The sequence below is a fragment of the Scylla paramamosain genome, chromosome 10 (assembly GCF_035594125.1).
Source record: "Scylla paramamosain isolate STU-SP2022 chromosome 10, ASM3559412v1, whole genome shotgun sequence".
Classification (NCBI taxonomy): Eukaryota; Metazoa; Arthropoda; class Malacostraca; order Decapoda; family Portunidae; genus Scylla; species Scylla paramamosain.
This window is the reverse complement of record NC_087160.1, coordinates 29,681,932-29,694,431: the sequence shown is the minus strand read 5'-3', so window position 1 is coordinate 29,694,431 and position 12,500 is coordinate 29,681,932. Positions and strand designations below refer to the sequence as shown.

The 12,500-nt window shown below is 38.5% G+C and overlaps 1 protein-coding gene across 1 annotated transcript in view; it reads right to left on the bottom strand.

Moving 5' to 3' along the window:
• Nucleotides 1-11,355, bottom strand: part of LOC135104552 (uncharacterized) — a 40,080-nt gene extending 28,725 nt beyond the window's left edge. The window contains exons 1-10 of the mRNA XM_064012127.1: nt 11,240-11,355; nt 9,424-10,006; nt 9,286-9,313; nt 9,008-9,107; nt 8,802-8,891; nt 5,276-5,438; nt 4,105-4,208; nt 2,400-2,537; nt 1,985-2,254; nt 1,699-1,869 (exon numbers count right to left, since the gene is read on the bottom strand). Of these exons, the coding sequence (XP_063868197.1) occupies nt 1,699-1,869; nt 1,985-2,254; nt 2,400-2,537; nt 4,105-4,208; nt 5,276-5,438; nt 8,802-8,891; nt 9,008-9,107; nt 9,286-9,313; nt 9,424-9,931 (1,572 nt within the window). The 5' untranslated portion in view covers nt 9,932-10,006; nt 11,240-11,355. The remainder of the gene's footprint in view (nt 1-1,698; nt 1,870-1,984; nt 2,255-2,399; nt 2,538-4,104; nt 4,209-5,275; nt 5,439-8,801; nt 8,892-9,007; nt 9,108-9,285; nt 9,314-9,423; nt 10,007-11,239) is intronic.
• Nucleotides 11,356-12,500: the final 1,145 nt, after the last annotated feature.

Genomic DNA, 12,500 nt, shown 5'->3' with positions numbered 1-12,500 from the left:
AGAGAGAGAGAGAGAGAGAGAGAGAGAGAGAGAGAGAGAGAGAGAGAGAGAGAGAGAGAGAGAGAGAGAGAGAGAGAGTGGGGGGGGTATCGCACGTAACGTCATCACAAAGACCAAGACCATTTTGAGAAGTTCATATTTAACGTAACCGAGTAGTTTGCCACATTGCTAGCGACGTTTCTAAGCATGGCTCACAGCTGTTTTGCAGTTGGGTGGAAGAACAAACAAGGGGAGAGTGGTGTGTCGATTTGTCGGTTCCTAGCCAATCCAATAAGTCAGTACGGATAGGTCCATAACAACAGTTGAAGAATGTACTGGTAACACAAATACTATCAGTACCTCACATGAAGTTAATGTTACACTACAGTATCAGTCAGATATATTGGACCATGATTTAAGCATATCATCACTTAAGTCTGTGTAAAGTATTACAGCAGCAGTTCATGTGGCCGTAAATACAGGTTGTGATCACGATTACACTGTTATTTCTGATAATATTAACATAATCACTGGGCACAGTGTGATAGCATGTCAGTTTTAATCAGACACACGAGTAGATAAAGCACAGAATACTGAACGTAGTACCTTAGATACTTCTACAACTACTGGTATCAGTCAGAATTATAGTAAATCTCTTGAACTTGAATATCGTACACTAAGGAATAAATGTTCCAAATTAGAAGCAGAAAGTACTAGACCATGAAAAATCATCTGAAGGTAATGATGTGAAAGAAAAGTATTAGACTGGACTGTCAACATTTCATGTTTTAATGCTTTTTTTTATTTTTTTTATTTGTGATTATTTGAAGGAGGCATCTTGTAACTCGCTTTCAGCAATGTATCTTAACACTAATGAGAACTAGGCTTGATCTAAATGCCCAGAACTTTGGCTACTGATTTAATGTGAGTAACTCGACAGTCTCTCGCACTTTTAATCATGTTATGCATGTTTGTTCCTCTCACTGATACCAGCATTAGTTTATTGGCCTGACAGAGAACATGCTACAAACAACCTTCCCATGATCATTAAAAACGAATCTCCAAGGTGTATTGCGATAACTGAGTGTTTTAAGACAAATACTGAAAGACTCTTCCCCTAAGAGTCGGAGCCACCAAAAACACAAATTTTAGCAATATATATTTTCTTAGCTTCACCATCCCGAGTTTTAGCATAGTCAAGAGATGAAGATGGGGCACCCATTCTCTCTCTCTCTCTCTCTCTCTCTCTCTCTCTCTCTCTCTCTCTCTCTCTCTCTCTCTCTCTCTCTCTCTCTCTCTCTTTCTCTCTCTCTCTCTCTATATATATATATTATGTATAATTTTAATTGCTGTTAGTTGTCATGAAGATGTGATTCTCGTATATTAGGTACCGTTACGAAAAATAAACAAAGAAGAAAATGAAGAGTCTACTGCTGTGTTTCTTCAGTGATATATATATATATATATATATATATATATATATATATATATATATATATATATATATATATATATATATATATATATATATATATATATATATATATATATATATATATATATATATATATATATATATATATGTGTGTGTGTGTGTGTGTGTGTGTGTGTGTGTGTGTGTGTTGCAAAGGGAATCTTTACGTAGACGATTTTTTTTTTTTTTCTTGTGGACGTAGTGAATATGCACCTCATAGGTAACGAAGAAAACTCGGAACTTACCTTCTCAAAGAGTTCAATGCAGGCCTGCAAGTCCATGCCGAAGTCCACGAAAGTCCACTCGATGCCTTCTTTCTTGTACTCTTCCTGTTCCAGCACGAACATGTGGTGGTTGAAGAACTGCTGCAGCTTCTCGTTACAGAAGTTAATGCAGATCTGCTCGAAGCCGTTGAACTGTTTGATGAAAAATTTATATTAACATCAAGGAAACGGTTTTGACTGAAAAGAAATTATTTTCTTAAAGAAAAGAAAAATAGAGAGCGAAGTTAATGTCAGAAGCATGACTCACGTCGAAGATCTCAAAGCCGGCAATATCCAGCACACCGATGAAGGAATGGCGCCTGAGACCGGTTTCAAGAGTTTCATTACACTTCCCAACGATAAACTTGAAGACACGGTCAAACAGAGTCTTGGCCATGGCGCCGATAGAGTAGTAACACTGGTCAACATTCATACCCTTGGACACAAACTCAGTGCCGACTTTGATCTTGGGCTTGGTAATGGCCAGGTACAGGTCATTCACGTCCACGGACATGAGATCTGCAATTTTTTCTCCGGCCTGAAAGGAAATACTGTAAATAAATAAAAAAACAACAAAAAAAAAAAAACAACTGGTGTGCTGAAATGTACTCAAGTGTTTAGAATTCCTTTTTTTTTTTTTTTTTTTTTTTTAAGAACAAAGCTTCAAACATTTTACAACTTACTTCAGTACCGTCGGGTTCTGCCTGTTCCTCGCGACCCCTCTGCTTAAACTTGAGCTCGCCCAAATGCATGACACAGGCTGTGATCTTGTACACGTTATCAACCTCCATCTTAGTGAAGCCCAAAATATCGAATGCATCCTGTATTAAAGATAATGCAAGTAATCATATTAAATTCTAGTATTAGTGGTACATATGGAAATACTTCACTTAAATAGATAGCGTTAATAAAGACTAAGCAGCCGGAACACCAAATGTGCAAGTGTAACTGAGTAGGACATTGAAGACTGAGTGACTGAGTGAGTCTGTTACTTCTTGCTGACACTCTTGTAGTTGAAGAGAATGGATAATGAAAGAATAATATTTGTCAAGTGTCTGTATAAAGGGAATTTAATTAATCTGGATCACTAATCAGAGAACGTTACTGTGAGTTTCCGAGTTTGTTATGATTTTGTCTTGATGAGAGGAGCATGATTTTCTCACACACTCAACAATCGAAGACTAAGCAGACATTATAGTCGTGGTCACGGAGATTGAAGGTTATATTGTGATACGATGTCTACCTCCTCTGGTACACTGGGTGCGTTATGCTTAGGAATACGTATCACTATTAATATTATATACAGGCAGCTATGGCAAATATTGCTAAATGTAGTCAAAATTAGTCAATATTGAATTTTAATTGATACGTACTGCTGCAGACAACCTGTGTTGCCGGTATATATTACTAAAAGTGATAAATATTCCACATGCATGGTCTCTTATAGACTGCCAAAGTACACGATGATGAAACCTTTAGTTTCGGTGATCGCGACTAGAATATTTTGGCAACTGGTAATATCGTTCATGTCCTTCAGTTCTAATGCCGTGGTTCTTTTGAATACTTTTTACCTTTCTCACTGCCAACGTTAATGTCCTATTGTTTTAATTTTCAAATGTGTAACATTGTGTTGTCCCAATAATCGCAATGCATAGCTTTCAACTGATTAAAGGCCCATTTACACACATCAGTGACGGATCAGTGCCGTGTCCGCTCAGTGTTTCAGTGTCAGAGAAAAAAATATCGTTACTTTGAGTTCGGCTGACGCATTCACACATTTCCGGCGCAGCACCGTGTTTTGCAGCTCCGTGTCAGTTCTGTCTCCGTTCCGTGAAATTTAATAACGTCACCACCGATATTTTTTAGTGTTTCACGGACGTCGGGCGAGTGTTGTGCATGATGAATGTACTTTCTCGTTTCTTCTACGTTTCATGTACCCACTTTCTTTTTTTTTTTTCAGCTTATGTTTAGCTTCTTCTTCTTCATCAAGAATTATGGCAGTCATTGCCAATTCAACATCTGAAAACTTTACCATCTTGGAAATCACTGACGCAGTACGGAAGTGTGTGAACAGACGTCACTGAAACGTCACAAATTTCACTGACACTGAACTGACACGGCACTGACACGTCACTGACGTGTGTGAATGGGCCTTAAAGACAGCTTTTTATTTGTTTCCTTGTCAAGTTTCAATGTCCTACTGTCCTAATGTTGCAATGTGTAATGTTCTACTGCTCCCAAGAAATTGTTACCTTTCTCCTTGCCAAGCTTTATGTCTTTATTTGCTTTGCAAATGGCCTGGCTTATGAGGAGAAAGATCTAGCTTTGTTGTGGGTTACTACATCCGGTCTGTTATGTTATAATATTAAGTAAAATGTGATCACTTACGTGACAGAACTGCATGTCCTCCTTATCGTCGATAGAAGGCACGGTGACTTTGCCTTGAGACACGTAGTGGTAGTCGTAGATGTCGTTGCTGAGCTTACACAGAGCTGAGGACAAGGATTAAAAAGTTATTGAAATAAAATCATAGCAATATTCTCGAAATATTTTTGTATTCAATGATCTAACAACTGAAATGGATTTTAAACCTAATTGTTTTAATGCAGAGGAACTGCAGTGGTTTAACGTGACTTGTATTATCTGATAACGATTAAATTAAGTCTTTACAAGTGGTAATGAACTTTGGTGCACTAGGGTAGTGACTGTTTACACCTTATCAATCCTGGAAATCTTAATAATAACAAGAAAATCGATAAAGATCAGGATGAAAGTAATTCGTAGTTTTTGGATAAGAGTGAATGTTCAAGACGTGTGTGGTGGCAACGAATGAATATCAGTACAGATGTACCCTTTCTCCGAAGTGATGGACGGTGATCTCGTTGATGACGCTTCAATGTTTTGGTATCCGAAGCTGATCAGGAACTGATAAAAGAACCATGTTCGAGTCTTTCTTTCTTGTTATTTTCTTGTTACAGAGTGATACCCTCTCATACAGAATACTACCAAGAAGTTCACGAGCGCGGCTTGTAAGCAGAATCAAATTTGCTGTATCTTGTCCAGGATGTATTAAAATGAATTTCACCCCTTTTACAATTAAACAAGAAAAGTGTTTCAGTTGGACAAAATACATATTCAGAGATCTAAATGTCCACATCATAACTGCAATTTCAAGCATTTTGGTATCATTAAATAGCTTTTCGGAACCTCAATCGAACATTCAATGATGTACATCATTTACTTCCTAGATCAGGTCAGAAATCACGCTGAAACTGTAAATTCAAATCACGTGAGATTTACCAGAACAATAGGAATCTGATTAGTGATGCAGTAATTGTACATAGAGACCAGTAATATATGATGTTGACCTTGTCGGTTATGTCAAAGACCATGAGTTATTTTAATAATAGAGAACTTGTAAAAACACCTTGATAACCCCTTACATATAAATGAGAGGTCACTAATATACATCGTTGACCTTTGTTCAGGCCAAATCATTAACGGGAAAGTAATCAGAAGTGGTCCATAGGACCACAAGACCTTTTTAGGCATTACTTACGTTTTATTTCGGGGACCTGGTCGGACATCATCTCGTAGAAGATATGGTAGGATCGCTCAAGAGACTGCTGGGAGATGACACGAGCTTTCTCCAGCAGATAGACCTCAATATCAGCACCAGACAGCTTTCCAGTCGGTTGGAAGTGAATGCGAATGAATTTACCCTGTGAAAAAAGTGTCGCTGGATTGTGTTGTTCATAATTATTTTATATCTATTTATTTATTTATCTATCTATCTATCTATCTATCTATTTTTCTATTTATCTATCTATATATCTATCCATCTATCTATTTATCTATCTATCTATCTATCTATCTATCTATCTATCTATCTATCTATCTATCTATCTATCTATCTATCTATCTATCTATCTATCTATCTATCTATCTATCTATCTATCTATCTATCTATCTATCTATCTATCTATCTATCTATCTATCTATCTATCTATCTATCTATCTATCTATCTATCTATCTATCTATCTATCTATCTATCTATCTATCTATCTATCTATCTATCTATATATATATATATATATATATATATATATATATATATATATATATATATATATATATATATATATTATTGTTATTATTATTATTATATAAAAAAAATATGATGAAAAACAAAATAAGTGAGGTACTAACTCTAACTGTGCAATAAAAATTAATGAACACCAACTATGAACTTCTGGAGCTCTAAAAAAATCATCAACTTGGCTTGGCAGATTAATCCATAACTTGTGGTAATTGGAATAAAACATCTTGAATACTGCCAAGTACTGAATCTTACAAATGAGAAAGAAAGGTTGTTTAAATTATTAACATTTCTAGTAGCTCGACCAGAACAGGTCTGGAGGCTCAAGATGAAGAGGATGCCCAGGAATTCGAAAAAAAAAAAAAAAAAAAATAGATAAATAAAATAAAATAAATAAATAATAATAATAATAATAAAATGAAATAAAATAAAATAAAATAAAAAGCATACACAGAGAACTCACAGAGCGCCGGCGCCATAAATCAACATTAGGATCAAGAATTGAAAATTTACAAGCCCTCAGATTTCTGTCGAAAAGCTTAAGGTGAAATCCTGCAGCCGAAGCCCAGACAGGAGCACAATACTCTAAACAAGGTAGAATAAAAGAATTAAAACAGTTCCTCAAGATAGACTGGTCCCAAAAACTTTGACGGACTTCCTTACCAAACCAATTTCTTGAACAATAGAAGAAATAGAACAAGTAGTTACACCAGGCATTAATCTTTGCTAAATTCCTGTTAAGTGAATCAGAGGCCAAATATCTCACAGCTGGAGATAGAATAACTGCATCAGCATATGCAACAAGCCGGTTCTCCACAAACCACATATCATAGGTGCATAAAATGAAGAGCAAAATGCCCAGCACACTTCCCTATGGAACACTAGAAACTATTCTCCTACATCCTATCCTCACTACAGAATCCTATTCTCACTACAGTGACCATCAATAACAGCTTTCTGTACACTGTTAGACAGTAATTCAATTAAAATATTAAGAAAGGGGTCACCAATACCAAATCGTTTAAGTTCAAATATAAGAGCCTCATGATTGACGCAATCAAAAACTGCACTAAAATCAAGTCCGACAATGCAAGCTTCACTGCAAGAGTCCAACACTTTCTGAACAGCACTGGGAACAGTCAAAAGTGCATCACAAGCACCAAGGGCCTTATGAAAGCCAAACTGATGATCAGGAAGAAGTTTGCCTCTTTCTGCAAAGGCACTAAGCCGCTTTACCAACAAACGTTTAAAAACCTTGGATTGAATGGCAGTTATGGAAAATTGGCTTTTAAATTCAGAGGGATAAGAACTAGGGCATCCTGACTTGGGAACAGGAACAATGTTACCAGTACCGGCTTTGACCAGTTTATGGAAGATGGTAGATATCTTTGAAGCTACTCGTAGGTAATGGGCAGTTTTAATAAAAGAAAAAGAAAACAAGGGAAAAATACCATCAGGACCAGCACCTTCTTAAGCGTCAAGATAAAGCAATAGATTTTTAACCTCTCGAGCTTCAGGAAAACAAGACTGAGGCATAGTAAACTTTTGATTCCTCTGCTTACCATCAAACACATTAGCAAATAAGGTCGCCTTTTCCTTTTGGGCAATAAGTTAGAGATCCATTAGATTTAAATAAAGGAAGTAGTCATATCTACTCCAAAAGAGCAAATTTAAGGGTAGACAACCATTTATGAGGATTTGTGGCACCTAGAAGGATATCTTTGACACCATCATTATACGCCTTTTCAGCAGTGTCAAAAACAACCTGAGCAGCAGTTCTAAGCCTAATCAACTCCGAGCAATTTCTCCGTCAAAGATGAGCCTCCTGCTTCTCCAAATAAGCACGTCTGCATTCATCACTGAACCAAGCTTTATCTTTATTACGAAAGTTTACAATGCGAGATGGTATGCGTTTATTAACGATTGCAACAAAAGCAGGATTCAGGGATGCAATGCAATCAACCTGACAATAGGTGCGAGGCCACTCAAGGTTGGATAGATCATTGAAAATACCATTCTAATCTGCTCATGATTTTGCATAAGTCTTGCGAGAAAAAGATACTTCAGGGACAGCTTGTTCAGTTTTAATAGTAGCAGAAATAAAGGAATGATCTGAAGTTCCAGTTGGGCAATCAACATTACTAGTGACAATGCCAGGAGTATCAGTAAAGATTAGATCTAAAGTATTGTCAGACCTATGTGTGGGCCTATGCACGGTTTGGTCACACCCAGACTCAGCAGAAAAGTTGAGTGTCTTTAAGCCATGACAATCCGTGAGCAACACAAACTTCAACCAATCTATGTGATGAGCATTAGAATCACCAGCAAAAAGAAATGAGGTCTTTCTATCACTTTCCTGTATGGCTGCCATACTAGTTAGAAGACAATCATAAATGCCATCATCCACATCAGGGTTGCAATAGATTTAGAAGAGCTAAAAGTTATTATGCTTGCCATACACATTAAAAATCTGGACCTCATGACATCCATTTTCATGTGGCCCTATGTGAGGCCGAAAAATCATTTCTGTTGTCAGCTACCATTCTCAGAGCCCTAGGAAAGGCATTTCGCTTGAGGAGAATTTTTTTTTTTTTAAAGCCAGGTTTCAGTAATTCAGAATAACGTCTCATATCGGAAACTAATGTCTCGGAACAAAACAAAATATCATATTGTCTAGAGCCAACTACAGGCTCATTTAGATTAGCATGAAGTCCACGAATGTTAGCATAAAGTATACGACACTGCTGATGTCTAGTGGGACAAGGATTAGTCTGAATATATATATATATATATATATATATATATATATATATATATATATATATATATATATATATATATATATATATATATATATATATATATATATATATATATATATATATATATATATATATATATATATATATATATATATATATATAATTCTGTATATCACGAAATGTTCAAAACAAGACGGACGATTGTAAAGTCGACAGAACTCACGAAGCGGGAGGAGTTGTCGTTACGGACGGTCTTGGCGTTGCCGAAGGCCTCCAGTACAGGGTTAGTCTGGATAATCTGATCTTCCAGATTCTGGAATGGGAATGATGATAATGCATTACGGCTTTTTTTATTTCCTAAAACAATATTGCACAGTAATCTGCATTTACTTGGAAAAATATTTTAACATAAAAGGCGTGACATTTTACCTTCTTGTTTTCACCCTCTTTCTTGGTGGTGGCACCAACGTTGGCGAAGTAGGAGAGTACTTTCTTGGTGTTCTCGGTCTTGCCGGCGCCGGACTCACCGCTGTAAGTATAATGTGGTTATTTCCTTATGAAGTACACATATACAAATAGACCAGAGGAAAGTTTTAGATCAATGTCACATTCTGATCATGATATCTATGTATTTGTTATTAGCTCAGTTTTAGTAAATTAATTCATTACCATTTAAATTACCGAAAAAAAGGAGCGTTGGTACGTACGTGATCAGCATAGACTGGTTCTCGCCAACTAGGGGGAAAAGAAGTGTTTATTAATATGCTATATTTTGTAAAATTAGATAGCTCATGCAATTTTCACACCATTTTCACAGTAAATTGTATATGGTCAGTTCTCTATACCTTGCAACATGTTGCTGTAAGCGCCGTCAGAAATAGCGAAAAGGTGAGGAGGCACCTCATTACGCCTCTTGCCTAGATAAATCTTGACCACACGGTTTGTGTAGATGGGGTATCGCTTGTAGGGATTCACCACAATACAAAAGAGACCGGAGTAGGTGTAGATGAGCTTGTTGACGTAGCGAGTCTTCAGGTTGTACAGGACAGAGGCATCGTTCAGGTAGGTCAGGTTGGACATGTCCTCGCATTTCTCGTACTTGGGTGGGTTGACCTGCTGTACTTGGTCCTTCTTGTACTCCTTGGTCTCTCCGCCAGCCATCACAGTGACCTTGTCTCCCTTAGTGCCTTGGATCAAACCCTCAAGGAATCCCTCCTTGGCATCAGGCACCCAGCAAGACTTCTTCGAATCGTAGGGCTTGGTCTGATCCTTCATCTTCATCTCAGCCGAAATATAAAGATACTCGCTGGGGTCGGGATCAGGGCCCGTGCTCTTTTTGATGTGGCCAGGCATGGCGGTGGTGGTGTTGGTAGTGGTGGGTGCCTAAAGCTGTCTCAGTGACCTGGAGTCCTCACTGCCTTCGTCAACCTGTGTGAGGAATAATGATTAGCTTATCTGTTTGGCTGTAACACACACACACACACACACAAACGCACAAACGCAAACCCGCAACACGTCTGTTTGCACATGACACTTGTATTTAGATCAGAAGCTCTTGAGGCTCTTTCCTACTTTTCTCGATGCACTGGCGATGCACATCGCTCACTCCACCAGTGATCGTTCAGTGTAACTTGCATCTGTCCATCAGAAAGTCAGTATTTATGTTGCTGCTATTGGTCAAGATGCATTTTATGTAATGTTTTGTAAAATTTGTTTGCGAAACTTTCTAGAAAACGACTATATGAAGTTTAAAGTAAGACATTAACTGTATGTATATATATATATATATATATATATATATATATATATATATATATATATATATATATATATATATATATATATATATATATATATATATATATATATATATATATATCAATTAACGATTCACAGATTTGTCAACAATTGTTATTTTCATAAGAGCTCTTTGTCCAAGGATCGTGAGGTAGCTTGGTGCGGAGGCTTACTGCAGTTGTAGCAGTACTGGTGATTCACATAAATTTTATATAACTTTCTGATGGCTAGATTTTTCGAACATTTTTACTTTCATATCTAGTTCCCCTTGTCTAAGCGCAGAATTTGGCGTTAAGGTCTGGAGAGAGGGAGGGAAGGAGGAGCAAAAACCTCGGCAGCCCAAACTCAGTATCACCGTTGTCCTGACAACTGTTTGACTCTAATATCAGATAAATATCACGAGTGTTGTCTTTGTGGTAGATCAAAAAGTTTGATTATTTTAAAATATAATTTGTTCCCTTGCCCTCGCATACTGTATAACAGATTTGGAGACGCTGTGGAAAGTTTTTGCATATGCTTTGCCTGCAAAGGTACTTAGTGCAGTTATTAACAGTGCTTATGATATTTTGCAAGGAAGCAAAGGTATGTTAATACTTTTGACTTCATCGTTCTTTTCCTCCAAGAGACAGCATACCTTCCGGCGACGTCCACATCGTTTCATAGTGCTTCCTACCGATTACTTGAGGTTGATGCAACGTAGAGACTCCTCCTTATTGACTGTGCATTTCCAAGTTCATACGCAGAGCGCATAATTCACACACACACACACACACACACACACACACACACACACACACACACACACACACATCTCATTAATGGTTTTGGCGCTAAATAAACCCTTTCCTTCTTCAGGACACTTACGACACGCTTCACTGCACCACTACGAGCACACCACCGATCGCAGCACCCACCGGAGCGCGTCTGAGGGCGGCCTGCGCGGCTCTCCTCCGTGATCGCCTCCCCGGGCGTGCTGTAAGGTGAGACCGGTTGGTAAGAATAGCTTTTGGCATTACGCACACACACGCATACATACACTGACCCGAGGGCATTTTCCCTTCTTGGCAAAGACGCCTCCGGAGTCCTAGCAGCCAGTCTTGCCGAAAGGAATGAGTTATTTTAGAGCCTCAGTACCTCGAGGCATTCGCCCGACCCTTCAGTGGTTGTTGCCAAAGGGTGCCTGAGAGCGCATTCTTCTCGCGACCTCTGACTCCTTCTGCCGGTTGGTCGATAACTCCTCTTGTTCACTGGTCCTGTACTAGTGACCCCAAGACAGTAGAAAGGCAATCTAGATGTAGGTTCAGCATCTTTTTCCTGTCGTGTTTAATCTTTCTGCCATCCTCAATCCCCCTCCTCCTATCATCTGTCCGCCTTTGGCCCGCTTTTCAGACCCTCTTCCTCCTCCTCCTCCTCCTCCTCCTCCTCCTCCTCCTCCTCCTCCTCCTCCTCCTCCTCCTCTTCCTTCTTCTTCTGTCACAACCATAATTCATCACGCTCCCCCTCTCTCTCTTCTATTGGCTTCCATCTTCCTTCGTGGCTCGGGTGGTGACTTCCCGCAGAGTTTGGTTGTCACTCCACGCGGGTCTCCGTGCCCAGCTCCAGGAGACTCCAACACACTCTGTCTGTCTAATTGATGCTTATCGTCATCGTCCATTAATGTGAGACACCATTGTCGTGACTGAATGACATTTTCATCTATAAAAGGCCGACTGCTGAAGTACTACTGTGTGCAGCATTCATCGTAATATATATTTTAAATGTTCTCTAAATGATACCTAATTGTTTTACTTCATCACCTGTTTTACTCAGCAACTGAAATAGGCTACAGTAAAACTTCAGTTAGCGTCCTATAAGTTTATAAGCGTATTCAACAGACCAGGGTACCATTGCCACCGTGATCTGGTAACACTGGCCCCCTGAGATACCCTGGCTAGCGACACTGGGCAACCCCGAGCAACCGGTAGTTGGCTTACGGCCGCCCCTCTTCGTTATACTTCGAGCTCGTAAGGTCTTTGGAGGGTTGCACACTCGTATTTCTTATTAAGCCTCCCATTACTAACACAGCAGTTATGCTGTTTATGCTTGACGGCCATGGCTTGAGGCAGCATAATTTACTGTTAGTATT